The 23,927-nt window shown below is 37.1% G+C and overlaps 1 protein-coding gene across 1 annotated transcript in view; it reads right to left on the bottom strand.

Moving 5' to 3' along the window:
• The window catches only part of LOC149533965 (uncharacterized), a 217,401-nt gene that overhangs the window by 168,719 nt on the left and 24,755 nt on the right, over window positions 1-23,927 (bottom strand). Inside the window, exon 3 of the mRNA XM_089805941.1 lies at window positions 744-756. Coding sequence (XP_089662067.1) covers window positions 744-756 — 13 coding nt within the window. The remainder of the gene's footprint in view (window positions 1-743; window positions 757-23,927) is intronic.

Here is a 23,927-nt window from a genome sequence, read left to right as displayed (position 1 = left end):
GATTTTGCACTATAACTAGTGAGGATGCACTTCACACCCTTGTCATCCAACTTTTGTCTTTCCTCCTTTGTCGCATATGCATATGCTACACACCCAAACACTCTCAAGTGCTCTACTATCCATCTATGTCTTGCCCATGCCTCAAGAGGAATCTTGTCACAGACTACCTATGTTGGACACCTATTTATCAAATTTATGGTTGCTGCTATAGCCTCTCCCCAATATTCAGTAGGGATTCCTTTTTCTTTTGCCATTCTCCTTGCCATCTCAATAATGGTTCTATTCTTCCTCTTAGCCACTCCATTTTGTTGTAGATTATAACTAGTTGTAGGCTCCTTCTTGATGTCATTTTTCTTGAAAAAAATTATAAAATAATTGGAGGTATACTCGCCCCTCTATCTAACTATGGAAAATTTACCTAGTGTCCACATTCATTTTCAGCTTGGTCTTTAAACACTACAAACCTATCAAATGTATCTTATTTATGTTTCAAAAAATACACCCATGTCCTATGACTGAAATCATCTATGAATGTCATAAAATATGTACTCCCCCTAATAGAAGTGGTTTGGATAGGGCCAACTAAATGAGCATACACCAACTCTAATAGTGCCCTTTTTCTTCTAGAGTTACCAGAATTTAAGGGAAGCCTATGTTGCTTCCCCAAAATACAAGTCTCATATGTGTCACATGACTCTACAATATTAGGCAAGTCATTCACAATAAATTTAAACAAACAAAACCAAGATGTCCATGCTTTAGATGCCAAAGCTTGGAGGGGTCTTTATTAACGCTCAATATGCATTCTTGGGAGGAGCAATAACAATTTGAGAAGAGAAACATGTCTCTATCCTTAAGAGGAACATCATGTTCCTTGTCATTTGGATTTCTACAAGAATCTTCTTACTCCCATATTTCTCATGAATAACGCATTTAATCATTTTTGTTCAACACCTTGTAACCATTTTGAATGAGTTGTCCAACAGTTATCAGATTGTGCTTCATGCTTGGGGTAAAATAAACATTTTGAATCTCTCTCTCATCTAACCTTACTTGGTGTGGACCATAATAGATCCTTTTCCCACAATAGGGATGGTTCAATTGTTTTCCATTTTAATTTCAGATTTGAAGTTCTTATCAATAAATGAAAATAGTTTTTGAATGCCACTCATGTGGTTGCTACAACCACTATCTAAATACCATACCTCAAGGCTGCCTTCTTCACAAATGTGCACATGATGAAGGCTATGGGATTTTTTGCTTCACGCACATTCACATCAAGCACATTTGCACTCTGCCTTGACTAGTCTCATTTCTCTTTCCAACATGCACTTCCATAATGTCCAATTTTTTGGCAATTGTAACACTCAACGTTACTCTTGTTTGAGTTATAATTTTTCTTGCCTCCTCTAGAGCTATTTTGAGAGTTGTTTGCTCCCTCTTGACTTCTTTCTCATCGTGTGCTTTCTCCTCTAGCATTTATTTATTTAGAGTTTCCACAACCTCTGCCTCTAGAGCCTCTCCCCTTGCCTCTTGCATTTTCCTAAACTTTTAAAGACTTCTCTTTAGAATATGTTTCTGGTCTATCAATCTAGTGTTCATGTATTTGAAGAGTACTCACCAACTCATCTACTATCAAAGTAGTGAGCTCCTTTGCCTCTTCAATGGTCATCACAAGATTATCATACTTTGGAGGTAGACTTCTTGATATCTTTCCTCTATTTCCTACTCCACATAATCTTCTCCATTTAACTTTAACTCGTTTATCAAACCAAATATCCTTGAGCTAAAGTCTACAATAGACTCATTTTCCTTCATTTGAAGGTTTTCAAACTCCCTTCAAATCATTTGTGGCTTTACTACTCGGACTTTGTTAGACCCTTCGAAATTTGTCTCGAGGATATCCCATGCTTCCTTTGAATAATAAGCTTATGTTGTCTTCAAAATAATAACCTTTATCATGGCTACTTCAATCAACCTTAATGCTTTTGTATCCTTCCTTCTTAACTCCTTCAACTGAGTCCTTTGTTTGTTAGTGAGGGAAAAATATTGTGTCGGATCAGTTACATCATTGAACCCATTAACTACAAACTCCCACAAGTCATTTGAAACCATAATGATTCTCATCTTCTTTTCCCAAGTGTCATAATTTTGTTCATTAAAGGACAGTGGTTTCTGTCAAGTCTTTCCTTCATCTCCAACCATGTCTCCTACACAACAAACTTCAACACCCAAATAAAATTCCCAAACTCACAAGGATGTGGGGCCTAAAAGCTTTGATACTATGTCAAAAAATATTAAACAAGGGGGAAGACAGTCGATAGAAGTCAGTCAGGTTACTCCACAACATAAGGTGCTAAGACACTTAGTCGACAAAGGTTTACTTTACAAGGTAAGGCCGAGTTACTCGGTCATCAAACAAATTCTTGGTATGGGTAATAGTTGAGTCACTCAGTAGTACTATGGTCGAGTTTCTTGGTCAATAGAGACCGAGTCACTTAGTCAACATCACTCAAAAATGGAGACCGAGCATAAACTAACACTCAATAATGGAGTATTTTAACCTTAATAAGAAAGAAGAACAATGTTCTAGAATTTGTTGGTTGGTTTTTCCAAACCACTAAATGCACGATGAAATATATAAAAGAAAGGAGACAAGATCAAAAACATAATATACTGGAGATGGGAAAGTTTTCTTTCTTACTTTCTTTTAACTTATTCAAGCTATTAGAAATCTAAAGAGTAAAACTAAAAACCCAAAAAAAAAATATCAAATAGCAACATATGGCTGCATATAATAAGCCTAGAGAAATCACTACTCATACAAAACAAACTATCAATTTTCACAAAACTCAGAAACTCAATCACCCATGTTGCTACACTCTGATAAAACCTTCTGTTGCAGCTACTCTACTAAACTCTTCTGAATCACTCAAAATGTTTGGGATCTCTCTCAAAATGAACTAATATTCCTCCCTTTTGTCTCTTGTTGTCCACACAAAAACTTCCCTCTTATTTTTTGAATTGAAACTTACATACCACATTTAATGTCTCTGATGGAGCTATAGTGTCAAAGAAGACTTGGGGAAGCCAAGTTATGATAGGTAGGTGAATGGAACGCTCTAGGAACAAACTGAGTTGATTCAAAAAATCCAACAAAAGAGAGGTATTAAAAAAATCTTCTCAATAAATTTCATCATCTTCATCATAAAGAAATGGCCTTGTATGACACAAATCAAGGACGAAATCATTATGATCCATAATGTGTCATAGCCACAATAGATTTCAAAAATCTAAACTACTAGATTTGTATTAAAGAAGTTATTGATACACCTTAAAGTAGCATAATTTGAATTGAAACTTACATACCGCACAAAAACTTCCCTCTTTTGTCTCTTGTTGTCCATACAAAAACTTCCCTCTTATTTTTGAATTGAAACTTGCATACCGCATTTAATTTCTCTGATGGAGCTATAGTGTCAAAGGAGACTTGGGGAACCCAACTTATGATAGGTAGGTGAATGGAATGCTCTAGGAACAAACTAAGTTGATTCAAAAAATGCAACAAAAGAGAGGTATTAATAAAATCTTCCCAATAAATTTCATCATCTTCATCATAAAGAAATGGCCTTGTATGACACAAATCAAGGACGAAATCATTATGATCCATAATGTGTCATAGCCACAATAGATTTCAAAAATCTAAACTACTAGATTTGTATTAAAGAAGTTATTGATACACCTTAAAGTAGCATAATTTGACATAACATAAATATTTCATTTAATTTGAAACTTCCATCATGAAAGAAATTCCAAATTTTTTACATATGAAGCTATGCAAAGCAACTAAGCGTCACTGTAGACTACCATGTTAGACCAACTTACAAGAGGTGACATATCTTATGGTACTAGAACAAGTAATGAAAAATATATATACCACTGAACACTTCCTCAAAAAAATGAATTCTAGAGGATGCCAAAACCAATAGTGTCATTCATCGCGAAACCTCAAACCCAAACAATATTCTTTTCATTCTTGACATACTTTTCAGCTAAACAATGTTTAAGCTAAACATTAACTAGGGCCTCATTATCCACAATTTTGAAGGCATCATAAAAGAAGTCTTTGTTCTAAAAATTAGATGTAATAACCAATCAACCTTTGTCAATTACCAAATTAGCCATGTAGTCTACAAGCGAATTACCTTCTCAATATGAGAGAGAAATCACAAAAGAAGAAAATTTGTCAATTATAACCCAATACTATTGAAGAATATAGTGTAATTCATAATTCTACAATGTCCTTTATTTCATAGCCTAAATGCTAAATTGAGAATCTCCTTGATATGAATTGCATAGCTACCTAATTGGGTTGCACATTGGAGACCCTAAAGAAGTGAAAAATCCTCTGCTTAATTATTAGTACCTTGAACAAGTGGAATTGCTTTAGACAGTGTTACTTGCCCTTTGGAATTAGGAAAGAAAAAACCTAGCCCTGAAGGGCATGGATTGCCTCTCAAGGCATTTCCAAAACTCATCTTAACCAAAGGAGGTGAGTGATAATGGGACCTAATCTCCTTTCTATTCACTTTTGGGTTGGGATTAGTGGAACTAGGAATTGGGATCTTAATTCCAAACCAAACTTTCATCATTTCATTATCCCATGAAGAAAAATTTACTACTTGAAACTTTATCTAACAAAATGTATTTAATGATTAAATTATTGATGACTAAACTCTACCCATGACATGTTCTAAGAATGAAGGGGTGATTTATAATACTTAGTTGTTCCTCTCCCACCAAATAGACCAAATAAAAATATCAAGGATAATGACCCATAGGATTGTAAAAAGAGTATCTCAAAATAGAGTTGGCCATGTTTGTAAAAGGTCCTAAAGCCTAGCTAAAAGAGGAGACATAAAGTGCATCTTAGCAAGCACAGAAGTCTAGCATTCATAAGAAAAAGGTAATACAAGAAAAAGATGACCTAGATCTTCAAATGAATCCCCACATATTACACATTTGAAAGGAGATAAGATTTTTAATTTACATAATTTTTCACTTGTTAGAACAAGATGTTTTAGAATTAGAGAAGTAAATGTGCTAACCCTTGGAGATATGTCATTACTCAAAAAAAAATTGTATGCACAAAGCAAACCAAATTAAAGATCTCATTCTAGAAGGGCCTAGTAACCAACCTTAATAGAATACTATCAAGATGAAGAGAGCAATGTGATAACTTTATCTGATTGTGGAGAGGGAAGATAAATTCTTTTATCCAAAACACTTTGCAGCTAGAATTTAATATCATCATCGAAAGTAAGGGACCCAAAATCCTTCAAATGAACCCTCCCTAAATTAAGTTCAACATAGTCAAAATAGACAATCAACTAAGGAATCCATATTTTATAGACCCTCTTGTATATATCAAGGAAATGAACATCTTAGATTAATGGAACATGATTGTTCCCTGAATCCAACCAAAATAGTACAACTTCCCCATTCTAAACTTCTCATGAAATATAATTTCTAATGAGATGGCAAGAGGCAATCATGAAATTCCACATTTTAGAACCATTTGGATGGTTGGAAATAGTAAAAACTATAGTTTGATTCATAGAATCTAGATACTTAGCACACATTGATTGACATAATGCAAGGCAGGATAATCCCCAAAGGAGATGTCCTAGCCCCCAATAAATAACCACACAGTGGAAATGCAACAAAAGATACCAACAATGCAAGATAAATGCAAGATCTGATACCATATCACAACTCTTTATTTATAAAATAATTTTTTTAATGAAATATGCCCAACTATAAGGCCTTCTGAGTTAGGGCCAAATACAATAGCAATTACAATAATAGTTATGTAAGATCTCTCAAGATCCAATCCAAACACTAGCTAGTCCAAATCAACAACTGGATAAGAACACCAAGAAGAATCTACATTTATACCCTCATGTCCACAAAACTATTCTTTGGTTTTCAAGCCTCAATTAATATCTCTAGTTAAAAACTCGTAACTCCATCACAATCCTACTATAAACTACCTCACATTCGTCACTCTATCTATAGACTCAGGAAAACTTGCTCTTTAGATACTCTCCAGAACCACTCCTTGGAAATGAATGAATCACTCCATGAATGAATGACTAAGAGACTCCACAAGAACCCCTACTTATACCCAAGTAAGCCACAAGTCATCCTAGCAATTAAAAATTTAAATAAACCCATGCATTAAATGCATATTTAAGCCACAAGTTGGCTCACAACAAACATTATATACAAAAAATATTAACCCTCACATTAACCCACAGTTAGCATGCAAAAGCTACATAAAAATACTTAGGACAAGCCCCAAGTTTACAACATAGATTTAAATGCACATAGGAGAGATAACCAAGACCATAAATAGGTCCACACAATCTCCCAGATTAATCCATATCATGATCACACACTACATGCATTAAATGCACCAAGAACTCTAGTCAAAACTAACAGACTACTAAGTGATGTCAGAAAACTCCCAAGCATTACCATGACCCCACAAGCATTGTCAAGTTCCAACACATACTGAGCACAAAACACCATGTCGAGCTCCTAGACCATGCCAAGCTCCAAGACCATGTCAAGCTCCCAAGGAATGTTGAGTGCCAATCCTTTGACTAAGTACCAGTCCAAGCACCCTCCAAAGCAACTACTAATCCTCCTCCCATGAACTCCAAAGTAGTCACCAAGAAAACCCAAGATGATCCTACATCAGACTCCCCAGGTAAATAGAAAAGTGTCCCACACTTTAATGCCCAAAGAAAGATCAATAACCATATTCATCTTCACCAAAGGGTTCCATTCCAATAGTGACAAGAAAACCAATTGACACATCATCTATATCTGCATCATTTTGTCAAACACTAGAATCGCACCCATCTAATCAGCATGCTCACTCTCAGGAACAAACTAAACATAACACTTCAACATTACATCCTCATCCACAATAGCAACTAGTGAATCCACACCAGCAATAACAAACTCCACATCAGTAGCAATATGTAGATATATCAACACATGCCAAAAACACAATACCAACAATTTCATTGCTCAAAAAAAATGCTCTACAACACATAACTTACCACCAAAAGCAACTAGAGCATCCATGACCAAGTTCTCTATAATCTCCATGTCAGACTCTACCAACTAATCATGAAAACCAATCTCCATCCCAAAATCAACAAGGTTAGAAATATCCTCAACAACAACCTCAAGTTTCTCTGTAGGTTCTGTATCAGACTCCACAAACTAATCAACAAAACCAACCTCTTTCACCTTGACCTTGTCATGCCATCTTCTCTTATGAACAAGTCTCTTAACTAACATGACAACTCTCTTTCAAATTGATAGACTCCAACTACACAAACATCCACGGAATGCCTTCCTCACCCCATCCTTAACTTAATCAGCCAAGCTTTCTTCAAACTAAGCAGACATCTCTAAAAACCTCCTCTCCACCATATCATAGAGATTCACAATCATCTCAAGCTCTAATCCTCTTGAATCCATCTCCCAAGATCTTTGTAGACTCTCTACAACAGATCCTTCCCACGCTCCTTGTGATAAACTGAATTGTTTGCAAGTCAAATCACAACCTACTACCTCACACAAATAATCAAGAACCAAATCATCAGTCCAAGAACATGGATTTGCAATACACAAACTCTCTACGATCATGCCTCAACAAGATTAGTCTTCCATCTTCGCATCCATCAATCCATCTGCAAGCCCTCTACAATTGCAAGTTAGAAACATGATCTACCACCTCACAAACAAGAGATCTAGGTCTCTAGAAAGAAAAATCCACCATCAAATCAAGATCTTCTCAAATCTACTTCTCCAACCCAAGTCCTATTCCAAATTACCTCAACGTTGGCAATCTTCCTACACACTCAAGAATAACCTTTGCTCTGATACCACTTGACATAGTGCAAGGCAGGAGAATCCCCAAAGGAGATGTCCTAGCCCCCAAAAAATAACCACATAGTACAAACACAACACAAGATAAGAACAATACAAGATAAATGCAAGATCTGATACCAAATTACAACTCTTTATTTATAAAATAACTATTTGCATGAAATATGTCTGGCTATAAGGCCTTCCAGGTTAGGGCCAAATACAACAACAATTACAATAATAGTTTTGCAAGATCTCACAAGATTCAATCCAAACCCTAGCTAGTCCAATCAATAACTAGATAAGAACACCAAGAAGAATCTACTCATGTACGCTCAGGTTCACCAAGCTATTCTCTAGTTCTAAAGCCTTAGCTACTAGCTTTTCTCACAAACTCACAACTCCACCACAACCCTCTTGTAAACTACCTCATATTTGGCACTCTATCCACAAACTTAGACAAATTCGCTCTTTAGCTACTCTCTAGACTCACTCCTCTGAAATGAATGATTCACTCCATTAATGAATGACTAAAAGATGCCACAATACCCCCTACTTATACCCAACTAAGCCATAAATTTTCCTAGCAATTACTAATTAAATAAACCCCTTGCATTAAATCCATATTTAAGAAACAAGTCATCTCACAACAAAAATTAAATATAAAAACATTAACCCGTAGTTAACACACAAAAACTACACAAAAATACTTAGGACAAGCCCCAAGTTTACAACATAGTTTTAAATGCACATAGGAGAAATAACCAAGAACTGAAATAGGTCCACACAAACTCTTAGATCAATCCACATCATGATCACATGCTACATGCATTAAATGCACCAAGAACTCTAGTCAAAACCAACAAACTGCCAAGTGATAGCAAACTCCCAAGCATCGCCAAGCTCCCACAAGCATTGCCGAGTTCCAACACATGTCAAGCACAAAAGACCATGCCAAGCTCCAAGACTATGTCAAGATCCAAGACCATGTTGAGCTGCATAGACCATGTCGAGCTGCTAGAGCATGCTAAGTGCCAATCCTTCTTTTACCAATTACTAGTCCAAGAACCCTCCTAAGAAACTACTGAGCCTCCTCCCATGAACTCCAAAGTAGTCACCAAGCAAACCCAAGTTGCTCCTACATCATCAACCTACACAATGATAGGTATGGTTTGATATATAGGTGTCATACTATTTTTTCTCGAAATGTTGAATTCCTCTTATCAATATCATGTAATCTTGATCCCCCACAATTTTTAGATGGTGTCATCACCTGTAGTGAGATTAGAGAAATACTCTGTTTCTCATTCATATTATTATTCCACAAAAATATCCTGAGCAATATCACAATTTTCTTTATATTTGACATGTGGACTTTTCAAATAACAAAAAATTAATTTGGGATTGATGCAAGGATTGATTTTACCAAAGTTAGTCCATCAAAAAATGGTAGCCATCTAGCTATCCAATTGAAAATTCTTGATTTGAGCCTCTTAATTATATTGAACCAATGTTGTTTCTTATTACTACATTGAAAAGGAGGAATAACCAAATAGGAGCTGGGTAACTTGGCCTCTAAGAATTCACTACATGATAAAATTGTCACCTTAATCTTTGGAGATGTATTGAAGAAAAAAATTGATGATTTGAGCTAGTTAATTTGTTGATTTGAAGCTTTCTTATATAATGAGAGAACCCTTTTGACTTGGTGGATTTCCAATATAAAAGTTTTGCACAACAACAATGTGTCATCTGCAAACAAATAATACATGGAAGCCATTTCATCCACACAATTGAGATACCTAACCATGACCCTTCCAGATTTGAAGAAATAATCATTCGACTTATCACTTCCACCATGATGATGAATAAGAAAGATGATAGAGGATTCTCCTATCTTACTCCTTGAGAAGTATTGAACTTACCACACATTGATCCACTGATAAGCATAAGAAAGAAACAACTGTTTAGAAAAGATAGAATCTAATTTCAAGTTATTTCTTTCAAAAACCAAATTTAAGCACAACCTTGATCAAGAATGACTACTTAAGTTTATCATATTATTTAATCATATGCAATTTGATTACACATGCTGAAAAAAAAATTTGTTTAATGCCATGCAAAACCTCATGAGCTATAATAGCACCATATGTGGTCTCCTTTCTAGGTATAAGTCCCCCTTGCTTTAATGGAGTAACATGTGGAACCAAACCTTGTACCCTTAGGTACAAAGACTTGGAGAATATCTTATATATAACATTACATAGGAAATAGGACAAAATTCCACAAAAGATTTTGGGTTTTGCACCTTTCGAATCAAAACAATATTAGTATCATTAAAATGGGTCAACATATCCCCTCTCTTCCTAGACTCTTCTCAAGATATTAAAAGGACCAAACCAATATATTCCCAAGACCATTGAAGAAAATAGTGTAGTAAACCATCTGAGCTTGGAGCTTTATCTAATGGCAAAAAAAGACAATACATTTAATCTCATCTAGAGAGAATGGTTTAAGAAATCCAAATTTATCATCCCTTTCTATAATGGAAGGACTATTTACCAATAATTCTTCCTCCCCCTCAATAGAGTTACCATCAAAGATGGGTCAAGGTGAAAATAAATTTTGAAAGAATTCTTTACCATCCTAAGCCATTCCCTTTTTATTAGTTAGGAGGCTACCAGTTTCAGAGTGTAGTATTGATAAAATGGAATGTTTAGCCCATTTCTTGATTGTAGAATGAGGAAAATAAATTGTGTTCTTGTCACCTACTTGTAGCTATGTTTCATGAGACTTCTACTGCCATTAAATTTCTTCTTTGGAACATAATTCTTCTCATTGAGATTGTAACTCTTTTTGTCTCAAATTATTGGAATTACAAATGGGAAATGTATACTTCTAAGGTGGGGTGGGTGAATCAGAAGTACTAAACTCTAACCAATAAAAATTTTAATCTTTAAAACATTGCATGCATAAACATATTGAAATGTCATGTAAAGTAAATACATCTACATAAACACTTGACACTAGATATGATTACCCCAAAACCCTCCACTGAGAAGGTGAAATTGGGGTGGGGATGACACCCACAATTCTTCACTACTGCAGCAATAAAGTTCAACTATTAAGGTTACATATTTTGACCATTCTCATGATCTGCCTTGTGAAAGTCCTACCCTATTAAAGGCTTACAAAGGATTGTTAGATCCTACCTTGTTAAAGGATTTTAACACCCTATTAGAAATGTTCCTAGCTAAAGGACTCACTTGGAATGCCACCCTATTAAAGTATTTCACTGTGACTATTAAATCAATCTTGATACAAGGATTTCATCCTCCTGACACACTTGTTAGAAAGTAGAATAGAATGTTTGATCTAATACACTTACAATCTGATACTGCAGATTTTAGATCCCAATTCAATTCATCTTGATCCTCTCTGATGTGATATGAAATTATTGCAACCTTGATCCTCTATTCTACTAACTGATTTTTCAATGTTGTCCTTCTTCTAAGTCACCTTGAATGTATGCTAATCAATTCACTCCTTTCACTATTATTGTCACCTTCTCTCATGCATTCTTTGATGCTCTCTCATACATACTCTCTACCTATGAATTATGGGGCTTTGTCTCCCGTTAAGAAAGACTTTCGTGGCTTAGGGTTAGGTATGAAACTATGATTCAGCTTCATCCAACTTTCTTGCTCAATTCCCTCCATTTTTCTGATTGGTTGCATGTTGATTGCATAGGGAATTCAAATAGATTCGATCCTATGTTCAAAGCTTCGAGATCTATCCATATGTCAACACAAAAAAGGTTTACATAGTTGTTTATGCCATCACAAACAATAAGGTCATTTCTGTGTTACTCGGCACTTGTTAATATTGATGCTCAACACATACTATAATTTTGTCTGGCTTGGCACTTGAACTTTCTTGGCATCTATTGTTCACTTGACACTTGAAACTTGCTCAAATCTGTCTATTTGCTTGGCACTTACAGTTTACTTGGCACATGAGTGAATCGACACTCATTGCAACTCAACATCTATATTATACTTGGCATGAACTTAGAAAATTTCTTAAGTGTGTTGACACTTAATTGTCAAAACCAATCTGAGATAAAAAAATCTCCCCCTTTGACATGAGTGGCAAAAACACTTAACTATACATGATGAATCTAATCTCCTTGAGTATAATGTACGTATTGTTTGGCATATATACAAAACTTCAAAATTACTCAAAATTTTGTAAAGGACTTGTTACCTCTGGTTTTACCGCCAAGGATTTAGATTTAAATGCTCGGCTTATTCAACAGTTAGTCTCAGAGTTGGTATTTTAATGCTACGACCCGCAAGTTTTTTGGCCAACAGATCTAAGCGGTATCGACGGTTGGCGCCATCCCGCTATAAAGAAAATGCACGATATTTATGATAGCACAATAACGCCTTGAGGACACATTGCAGAGGTGGGTCCAGCGTTCGGTGGGTCGGAAAAGTTCCACGGTGCCTTGTCCGCTATGTCGCTATTGCATTCTAGCCGGAAATTCTCGATGGCGACAAAGCACCCGACGAAAATATTTGTGGTGGCGGGCAAAAGGATACGTCGGGCCAAAAATTCCAAAAGACGGCCTGGCCCTATGGTGCTAACGGAAAGTTCATGCATTTTTTGATGGCGACATAGAGCCCAAACAGAAAAGTCCACCATGGCAAAGAATGATCGGACAGTGGGTCCCAGCAGGTACCTTGCAAGTGCAGTCGACAAGGTGAATTAGATGGGGACATGTGTAAAGGTCAGGGCATGCTATTAGTGGGTGCTATGGCGTTATGGGAATTTGGTCTCAATTTTTGCATAGTGACATGGCACCTAGCTGACACGTGGTCGCTCTATGGATCAGGTCTTAGGTTGCCAGCTAGTGTTTCGTCGAACCAAATAGGGAAGTGCCATGTGTATGAGTCAGTGCACAGCATACAGCAGGCCCAGTAGTTCCAGAAGGAATGGCAAGTCTTTATGATCGTCGGATCCACAGGGATCTATGACTGGCGTTGTCTCGCTATCAAGAACTGCTCAGGAGCTAACATTAGCGACATAGCTCCCGTGCACCACGTGTCTTGGCAGGGCCACATTCCATGTTGCCGATGCAGTTAGATTTAAGTGACCAACAGACCAACAAGGAGATGCCATGTATCAACGAGCTCGGCGAATCACAAGAAAAGAAGGGTCGCAGGAGGGAGAGTTTTGTGACTGTCGGATTGGAAAGGATCGACGATAGGCACAATCGTGCTATGGCGAAGATGTGCGAGGGTTATGTTGGCGACATAATGCCTTGTCGACACGTGTCCTATCGGCGCAGTCGAGGATGGCGGTTGGCGGTTTGTGTAACCGTCACAGTCATGATAGTATTCAAGGTGGCGCAGTTAGTCCAATAAAGGGTGGTCAACCGCGGGACGACCTCCAGGTGGCAAAATAGAGAAATGCAATTGGCCCGCACGGCCTAGTTGACGCATACGGAGCTTGGTTGACCTTTTTGACTTCGATGGATTCATGAACCAGGAAGCAAAGATAATCAATTTTGTCATGCGATCTGATCTCCATGATCAATCTTGACCTACAAGAGTAAATGTAAAACATAGAATGACACTCCATCCATCCGTTGATCCATCTACCAGGTCAGAGCGTAGTTATGGTGCCGTTTTTATTCTTCTCAAGACATTATTGGCGAAAGAGATCAGATTTTCTTGAGATTTTTTCCATGATTGTCTTCCACAGGACTTAATGGCAGGTAGTTGCAGGGTCATTTCAGCAATAAAAGATCTCAGTTACGCTGGAGCTATAAAGGCAGATTTTGTACATTTTGTAAGGGTTGAATCTTCCTGATTTTCTCGGCTGCTGCTTGCAGACTTGCGGTGTAAAATCCCTTTGTCTCTGAGCTAGATAAACATCCTGTATCATCTCTTTCAGCCATCAACGTGTATGTGTATCATTTTGCCTCTCGTTGATGCATTGTTGAGATCAGTGGTCTGCATATTGTATCTATCTTTGGCCTATTGAATAATATACAAGCGAAATCTTCTATTCCTGGTGTTGTTCAGGTGGTCTCCTGATCTGTATGTGGCTGTTGGTTGATATAAGTCTAAATGAATGTATGACCTTGAATGTTACCCTAGTTCCGTAGTGCATATATGGGCAGAAGATGAGTCTGAACACTCTATTTTGGTGCATCACCGCCTTAGATTAGACTAGGTAGATTTTCTTTAATGCTCTCTTTCTCCCTTTCCCTTCTGAGAATAGATAGGTGCGCCCTGACAGTAAGAGGAAGCCGGCCTTCTCTGGAGACTCAACCTCGCAGTTCAAGTCCCACAGCTTGGAGGTTGTTTCCATGTTTCACTAGGTTGTCCTCGCGCATAGGCCTTGGAAAAGGGTGCAAACCTAAGTGACAACAGTTTTTGGCACGCCTGGTGGGACTCATATCAGAAGATTTCAGGTCTACTGGTGTCAAGAAGAAAGAATTCTAGAGATAAATGCTGAAGAAGTAGTGTTGGCTTTAGTTTTCAAGTCTTCAAGAGGCTGATTCTTCAAGTACTTGGCGACTTTGAACATCAAAAAGTCTGGTTCCAGACCAGGTTTGCAGCGATTCATGCCCAAGACTAAAACAAGGGCGTCTTCTAGAGGTAAATTTCAATATCAAGAGCTTTCTCTTTCAAATCCTAGGAGAAGAAGGACTAGAACTTCATTATCACCAGTTAGGGGTAGAATAATAGTTGATATACCTGTAAGATCTGTCTCTACTCCCCCTACTGTTCGAACTCAGCCTAGATTGCCATCAACACTCATCAATAGAACACTTTTTTATATGGCACAGCCAAGAGTTCATGCTTTTACCACCTTTAATGGTGGAAGTCCTATGTTGTTAGCCCAAAGACATGATATACCAGTATCTGCACTAAAAAGTATACCTGATTTTACTGGTGAAACTTCTATTTCCCCTCTAGAGCATATCCAAGAGGTAGCGAATGTCTATAGTATTCATGGTATTACAGAAGATGATGTTGCCGTCAGACTTCTAGCCTCATCTTTAAAAGGAAAAGCATTACAGTGGTATAGAGGCTTAGCTCATGGTTCCATAACTGATTGGGATGGACTAGGAGCAGGATTATGCAAACATTTTGAGGATAAGAGTGACCATTTGTCACTACTAGAGTAGCTGACTACAATAAAAAGAGCCCCCCATGAATGTATGACTGATTTTAATTACAGATTCCAAAAGACATGCGATAGGATTCCTACTATTGTGAAACCTACCCCTAGTAATGCCTTCTTGCATTACCTTAGAGCTTTCAATAGTGACATTGCCACCACAATCCAAACTATGGGAGGGGGATACATTACCGAATGCTTATGAGACAGCTACAAAGGCTGAGAACATCCTAATACAAGGAGGAAATTTGGCTCCAAGGCCTCTTATGCCTTTCTTTCTTGATGTTCCCAACCACCAACTAGCGATAGCCCCCCTTCCTACAATTTTGACATCACAAGCCCTTACTCCAGTTCCCCAAGCTTCCACATCCTCAAATAGAATAGATGAGCTCAAGGAAATGCTCCAAGGTCTAGTGCTGAATACAGAGAAAAGAGAGAGGACTCTGGATAAAAAATTGCAAGAACAGGGGAAGGAGTTGAAGGACCAAGGGACGAGATTAGAGGATAGTTTTTCTCTAATACAAAAAATGAGTAACAAGGTGGTGGCCTTAGAAAGGAAGCAAGCCCAAAGTGGGAAGCCTCCCCAATTACAACATCAGGCTCCAAGTGGTGGTAGGCCTCCTAATCATTGGAGTAGCTCTTTTGATCAGAATAGGCAAAATAGTCATGCTGCTGCTTCAAGCTCAAATCAGAGTAGAGCTTTAGTTCCTCAAAATAACTTAGCCCAAGATCAAGACTTTTGTCCTTCATGTAACTATTCTTATGCCTACTACCTATGTCAGAAAGCAGAATCTTATTTGGCCCTAACTGTCCAGGAGTCCGCAATAAAGCCATCACACAAGGAAGATCATCCCAAGGAGGCCTCATATGTTCAGAGGCAGGGTGATTGCTCTTTTATGAATCACCAGATGGAGGAGCATTGTAATGTAAACCAAGATTTCGTTGCTCATAAAACAAGAAGCAAGAAGAGAGCTATGGAACATACTGCCCCCCTTTCTCCTGAGCAGGCCTCAACTTCGAGTGTTATACCTCATACACAAAAAGAAAATGAGCAAACAAACACTTTACAACAGCGAAGGCAAGGTCCAAGAAAGGAGGATGCAAGTGATCCCTATGTTGCTCCATCTCAGCCTCTCATGGGTACAGCTCCCAAAGTTTCTGCCAAAATTCCTAATACACCCTTGAGTGTGGTAGAGCAAATGAAAAAGACCAATGTAAGCATCTCCATGTGGGATGCAGTTGGCACCATACCAATGCAGAAAAGGATGCTGCAACAAGAATTGGAAAAGATTGAACCCAAAGATCAGTCATCTACCATGGAGAGTGACACTAGTTTAGTACAACCATCAGGTGATGTGGAGACAAATAAAAAGGTTAGACCTCCTCCATTCTATGTTTCTCTGATTATAGGGGGCAAGTTAGTCCATAATTGCATGATAGATTCGGGGGCTAGTAGCTCAGTAATGCCTAGGTGTGTTGCTGATGCTTTAGGAATGAAATATGAGCCCATTATTAGGGATGTGTTACAACTAGATGGGAGTACTGTCAAAACCGTAGGCATCCTTAGGAATGTGGAAATGGCCCTGCATGCATGCCCTGGTTGTACTGTGATTCAAGACATATCTGTTGTTGAAGTCAAGCCCTATTTTGCTATCTGTCTTTCAAGAGACTTCAATGCCCAAATAGGTGGATTCATGTCTGCTGATTGGTCTTATATGTCATTTAAGACCAGATATGGGGCCAATGCTTCAATTAGAGCAAAACCTCAAGCCCTTCATCACACTGAACCCTACACTTCCAACTTCATTAATATGAATTGCCCTATTTTGGAGATGGATGAGAATGACATAGTAAATGAGCCTGCCACCTCCAGAGTAGAGATTCCTGATTTCTTCTTAGATGAGTGGGCAAATACATGTCAGTTTGAGCCTATGTCGAAAACTCTTGAGACAGGCCTTAGTACATATTGCATAATAAAGAAGGAGGCTCAAGTTCCTGATCTTGTTGGAGCTAATGATGACATGAGTGGAATATGGAATATGTACTTTGATGGCTCAAGGAATAGAAATGGAGTAGGGGTCGGTGTTATGTTGATCTCTCTTGCACAAATAAGATATTACTTCTCTTTTAGGCTCCAATTCAGTATTTCTCCTTTAGTATTTCTCCCCCTTTTTGACACTAATGTCAAAGGGTTTATACACTAAGTTTGTATTTATCTAGGAAGTTCTTGTTTACTTCCATTTAAATCTTGAGAGCAGCATCCGAGTTGTCTATTGCAACATCTAGGGACTTGATTTGGATTGTTGTCTCAGCTGCAAGGTGAAATAAGTTTTCTAATGTTCAAAGATTAGGATCTTTCTTTAACACTATCTCATCATAGGCTAGTTCCTTCTATAGTATCTCCTTTTGAGGGGTAAGGGGAACTTGTATTTTTACTAGCTTGGCTCTAGTATTGGCATCTTTTGCTATGAGTACAACTACTTCTTTCTATGTGTATAGCATGATATTGAAATGTTTTTCACTCTGAGCTAGGTCTTGTGACAATTGCATGCTTGATACTTTCAAATTTCTCTCCAAACTCAAAATTCTCTGGCTTTTTTCTTGTGTGAAGAGTGTGGGATCACACAATTTAGTGTATAGTGAGAATATATTCTCATTTACCTTACCTTGAAATTTCCACTCAGACCATTCAATGAGTTTGACATTAGTCTCCTGGTCTTCATTGGTCACGTGTTCAACAATTTCAGACAATTGTGCCAATACTAGTTTGGTTGCATTAGGTGCTTGCAAGCAAAATGCATCTAGAAAGATGTCTTTTATTTCATGCAGTGCTTGACTTTGTTTATACTCTTTCCTAAGTATCTCTTGGTTCTTTTTCCTTTCTAATGCCTCCTACATTTCATTTATCTATTCAATGTTCATGGTTGCATAATCATACTTAGGTATGACGATTTCTTCATCTAATGCAGGGTCTCCATAGTGAAGTACCCTTGCAACCTTTGTGGAGCTCGAGCCTAGTGCTAAAATTTAGAGTGCCATTGCTTCAGTGCTATACTTCTAAAGGACTTTTGTAGGAGTTTTAGTAGTTGGTAGATTAACCAACATTTGAATTGCTTCCTGCTCCTTTTCCTTTGGAATGTCCTTCTCCTGTTATGACCCTCCTTGATAAATCACTATTATTTGTGGTGCACCTTGTATTTGTGCAGTAGTAATAGATACTTTTGCCGATCCTATTTGTTCCTTTGTTGGCTTCTCGACAATTATAACAACATTAACCATGGTATCAACCTTAGTTGATGTATCTTATGGTGCTTGCTCTTGAGGTTGTCCACTAGTAGTTGTATGAATGGCAGAGGATGTTTCTTGTGTAGCCACCTTGTCCCTAATTAGATCAACTACTACTTTCTACAACTCATCTACATTGACCAATTCTGGATTGTCACACAAATTTACTTGTAAAGTTGATTGGTCAAGGATCTTCTTTAGATCCTTTTTAGTGAGTGGGTTGATGTTTTGAACTATGCTATCAGGAACATACTTCACTTTGAATGTTTTTCTAGGTGTGTTGCTATCATGTGGAGGGCTTGGTGGTGGCAGTTGTGTGTCCTACACACTTTGATTTGTTTGCTGCTCCTCAGTAGTTGCCATTTCATTTTTTCTTTGTTGTGTCTCCTCCACTATGTTATGACCTTTTTCTTTCTTAGTTTCCTCTTATTTATCATTCTCCTCCTTTTCCTCATCATTCTTTCCCTCAAAGGGATCTGTCTCTCTTGGTTTAATAGTAGTCAATCCATATATCAACTTCCATATCTTGGTGGATTTATTAACAACATCTTCAATGTCATTTTGGAGAATGTTGAAGGCTCTATACTTAGGTGCAAACTTGCTTCCATGTTTCTTGTTTGCCTTCGTTATTTGGCCTTTTGACAAGTTTGGCATTACTTGTGCCAATGTAGACTCCTCTTATTTTTTTCACAGTCTTTAGGAAATAATGTCATTTATTTTCAACAATGGAATATAAATCCTTAGGCATACATTGACTCCTCAATCTTATTTTGATCCTCTCTATTCAATTTATTGAATTCAAAAATCTTCAAACCAATCAAGTTAGCATTATCCTTAATATTTTCACAAATGTTATCAATATTGGACTTGGGTGCATGATTTACCATTTTGAACTAGTTGTTGTCATCTGACTTGGTCCTTTCTCAATCATATTCTAGTTGTGCAACATATTTCCTTCTTCTCTTCTTCTACACTGGACCTGGTTGCTCAATAGCCTTCTTCTTTTCTTTTGTTTTCTCTTTTTCCTTTTGGGTGGTGGTGCTTGTAGTTGCTCTTGTGGATGGAGCAGTAGACTTGACATGACTAGGTTTTGCAATCATTTTGCCCTTGGGCTGAACTGCAAGCTATTTTTGAGCTTTTCTCTTCTTAGGTTCTTTTACTACTGGTGCTTCCTTGGCTTGTTCCTCCTCAGTGCCTTCTTCCTCTTCAACATCTTCTCCCATGCCTCGAGTCAAGGCAAGTGGCTCCTAGCCCTATTCTTCTTCTTCTTCATCTTCATCATCTTCTTTCTCAGTGGTTCCCTCTCCAAATTTTTCCTTTCCTGGTTAACTTGTATCCTTATTCATCCTAATTTATCCTTTTCCGTACTAAGTTTATCTTGGAACTGATGTATGATGAAACGTTTGAAAATCAGTCTCTCATACCTCTTTTGCTTAGTTTGATAAAATGTGATCACTTGACCTTTTAGGTGAAGTGATCCCTTCATTTAATGTGTTGCATCCATCTTTCTTCTTCCATGTCTTATTCATCTCTCCTTTGATGTGCTCAACATCTATCTTGCCTTTTCCCTTGTTGAACTCTAAGTTAGGTGCCCTTTTCCTTGTTGGGAAATGCTTGCTGATATAACCAATCTTCAAACAACTAAAGCATGTAGTTGGACTTAACCATCTATTGTAGCTTCTATTGAAATGTGTTCTTATTCAATTTTCAAGGATGTGTCCACTCTTGACAATAATGATAGATGTGCCTTGTGTTGTAGTCCCAATTGTAGAAATTTTCATGGTTTCTTCCCTTGTTTGATGACCATGTGGACTTGGATCTGCATTCAAAGGCTTTGTGTCCAAACTTCTAACAATTGTAGTAGTGTCCATCAAATACTAGTGCATGCATGAACCTAGTTCTCCATTCATGTGCCTGATGACCTTGTTTGTTGCACTTGTAATAATGTGTCACGTTCTTTGGCTTAGCATTCTAACTAGCATTCTTTCTCCTACAAACATTAGTTGTATGTCCCTTCTTTCCACAATGATGACAAGTGGGTTTAGAGTTCTTACCTTTGTTTTTCCTTTCCTCAGCAACTTTGGATGATTCTCCTTCTTCAATTCTTGTGTAGTCCAATCCTAATGTGTCTTTACTGGATTTAGAGGATTTTAGCAATTGCTCAAAGTACTTGATGGCTTCATTTGGCTTGTTGAAACTTTCTGCAAACTCCTTCTCTCTTTTTATGTCATTCTATAATTTCTCATTTTGGAACTTCAATGTAGTTATCTCAATGTCCTTCACATTCAACTCATGATAGCCATTCATCATTTGTCTTAGGGTGTCCAATTGCATGTTTGAGATCCTAGATAGTTCTGCTAATTTTTCTTCCAATCTGTTTGCCAAGATTCTTTTGTCTTCTTCAATCATGGCCATGTCCTCTATAGCTTTCTTCTTTTGTTTAGTCACCTCACATAGCAGTGTTGCTTGTGATTCTTGCTCCAACTTGAGATTTTTGATTTCATTAGCTTGTGCTCTATTCTTTTCCATGAGATCTACAATTGCTACATCAAATTCACAAGAGTTACCATCTACAAATAACTTTGTGCTATCAATATCCTTGTAATGAGTGTCATTTTCAGCTATAGAAATCTCTTTCCTTTCTTTTAGAGAACTTCTCAACGAATCTTTGGCTTCATCCAGTTGTTGTAGTAAGAGATGTATCTCAATCTCCTGATTCTCAATGGTCTTTCCCAACTTGTAAACCTCCATCTCAAGATCTTTTCTCCAAGCTGTAAGGCTTCTCCTAATGAAAACTTAGCTCTAATACCAATTATTGGGATTACAAATGGGAAATGTATACTTTTGAGAGGGCAGGTGAATCAGAAGTACTAATCTCTAACCAATAAAACTTTTAATCTTTAAAACATTGCATGAATAAACATATTGAAATGACATGTAAATTAAATACATCCACATAAACACTTGACACCAGATATGATTACCCAAAAACTCTCCAATGAGAAGGTAAAACTAGGGTGGGGATGACACCCACAATTCTACCCTACTGCAGCAATAAAGTTCACCTGTTAAGGATACATATTTTGACCATTCTCATGATCTACCTTGTGAAAGGCTTTCCCTATTAAAGGCTTACAAAGGATTTCTAGATCCTACCCTATTAAAGGAATTTAACACCCTATCAGAAGTGTGCCTGACTAAAGGACTTTAGAACACTCACTTATAATGTCACTTTGTTAAAGGATTTCACTATGATTGTTAAATCAACCTTGATACAAGCATTTAATCTTGCTAATATAGTTGTTAGAAAGTACAGTAGAATATTTGATTTGATACACATACAATTTGATATTCCAGATTTTAGATCCCAATTCAGTTCATCTCGATCCTCTTTGATCTGATATGAAATTGCTACAACCTTGATCTTTTGTTCTGTTAACTGATTCTGCAATGTTATCCTTCTTCTAAGTCATCTTGAATGTATGCTGATCAATTCACTCCTTTCACTATTATCATCACCTTCTCGCATGCATTCTCTAATGCTCTTTCATACATACTCTCTACCTGTGAATTATGGGGCTTCATCTCCCTTTAAAAAAGACTTTGGTGGCTTAGGGTTAGGTATTAATTGACGATTGAGATTCATCCAACTTTTCCACTCAATTCCCTCCATTTTTTTAGTTGATTGCATGTTGATTGCATAGGGAATCCAAATAGATTTTATCTTGTCTTCAAAGCTTCAAGATCTATCCATATGTCGGCTCAAAAATGGTTTACATAGTTGTTTGTGCCATCACAAACAACTAGTCATTTTTGTGAATGCTTCACACATACTATAATTTGTTTGGGCTTGACACATACTATAATTTGTTTGGCTCAGCACTTGAACTTGCTTGACCTCTATTGTTCACTCAGCACTTGAAACCTGCTTGGCTCTATCTATTTGCTTGGCACTTACTGTTTACTCAGCACATGAGTGACTTGGCACTCATTGCAACTTGGCATCTATATTATACTTGGCATGAACTTAAATTTCTTAACTGTGTTAACACTCAATTGTCAAAACCAATCTGAGATTGACACAAATAAGCACACTGAACCATCCCATTTTTAAAGATGACTTCTTGAATTTTTTTTAGGTCTATTTTGATTATTGATTTTTCTTCAAAATTATTTTTAAACATACTTTTTATTCCATATAATGATCTTCTTCTTTTAATGTCTCATCTTCATGTGAAATTGTTATATCCAAGATCCCTTGGCAAAAGGTGCATCTAACCACCATTACTTGAGGTGGTGGAAGAGACTAGGTGTCTAAACCATATTTTCTCAAACTCAAAAGATAGTTTGTGATCTAAATTATTTGACCTATCCTCAATAGAGTGAAATTGAAAAATGGTTTGAGGCTACCAACAACAAAGTCTTTGACGAAATCAGATAGTCTGAAAGAAACCAATTGTGAGATAAAAGAAAGTGGTGCAACATCACCACATTCTGCATATGGTCCTTTCTCTTGTTTGTCCAGGTAAATGAACCATTTGAAGATAGGATATTCATTGAAGTGTTTTTTCCAATAAAATTTATAATATCTGCAATTGTTTTAGCAGGGAGAGAGATGCCTCCAGTATTTTCCAATGGGGAAGTGATGGCATTGAAATCTCCAGCTAATAAAAACATTTTAGCATACATGGAAGATATTGGAAATGATAAAGAATTCCATAGATATTCTTTCTCAATTGTGGAATTGGGACCATATAAAAAACATTAATTAATTGTTGCCAATTTGGATGATTGTGAATTAAGGAGACATTGCATCTACTTGGAGATGATAAAATGCACAACCCACATGAAGCACCCTATGCTTGAGTATGTAAAGATCTCCATAGACTCCATTTCTTTAATGAATTTTCATATGCTTGATCTAAATTTTTGTTTCTTATGAATCACACATCTACCCCATTTGTATCAAGTTGTTTTTTGATATGATCTATTTTTTGAGAGGTCATTAAGCCTCTTATATTCAACGAAATAATATTCATTTCCCTAGAGGAGTGCATCTTGCTCTCCTCATCCTTTTTCTTATAGTAAATGTATCATCAAGAGTGGTTTGGGTTATTAAATCAATTTTTTCCTTAACCTATTGTGCATTGGGCTTTCTACCCCTACTTTTTGGGCTTTTGACTAGGTCATTGTCATCCATGGGGTTTGTTTTAGAGAATATACTTGGGTATAATCAAATTTTATGTTTAGGTCCCCAACTTGGCCTTGAGTTTCTTGATCCATTCCTTTTGATTCCTCTATTTCTAATTGAACCTCAAGATTAGATGCAAGATTAGATGTAAGATCAATGTATCCCTTTACATTCCCCTTCCCTAATACTTTCAATCTATCATCCTCTTCTAAACCCACAATTTCATTTTCATTAATAATACTACCAAAAATAGCATAATGAAGATTAGAGGGCCTCTTTCTTAATAAGATAGGGATATCATCAT

The sequence above is a fragment of the Cupressus sempervirens genome, chromosome 10 (genome assembly GCF_028749045.1).
Source record: "Cupressus sempervirens isolate cs-2001-9-10 chromosome 10, ASM2874904v1, whole genome shotgun sequence".
In the NCBI taxonomy this organism is placed as follows: Eukaryota; Viridiplantae; Streptophyta; class Pinopsida; order Cupressales; family Cupressaceae; genus Cupressus; species Cupressus sempervirens.
This window is presented reverse-complemented; position numbering and strand designations above follow the sequence as displayed.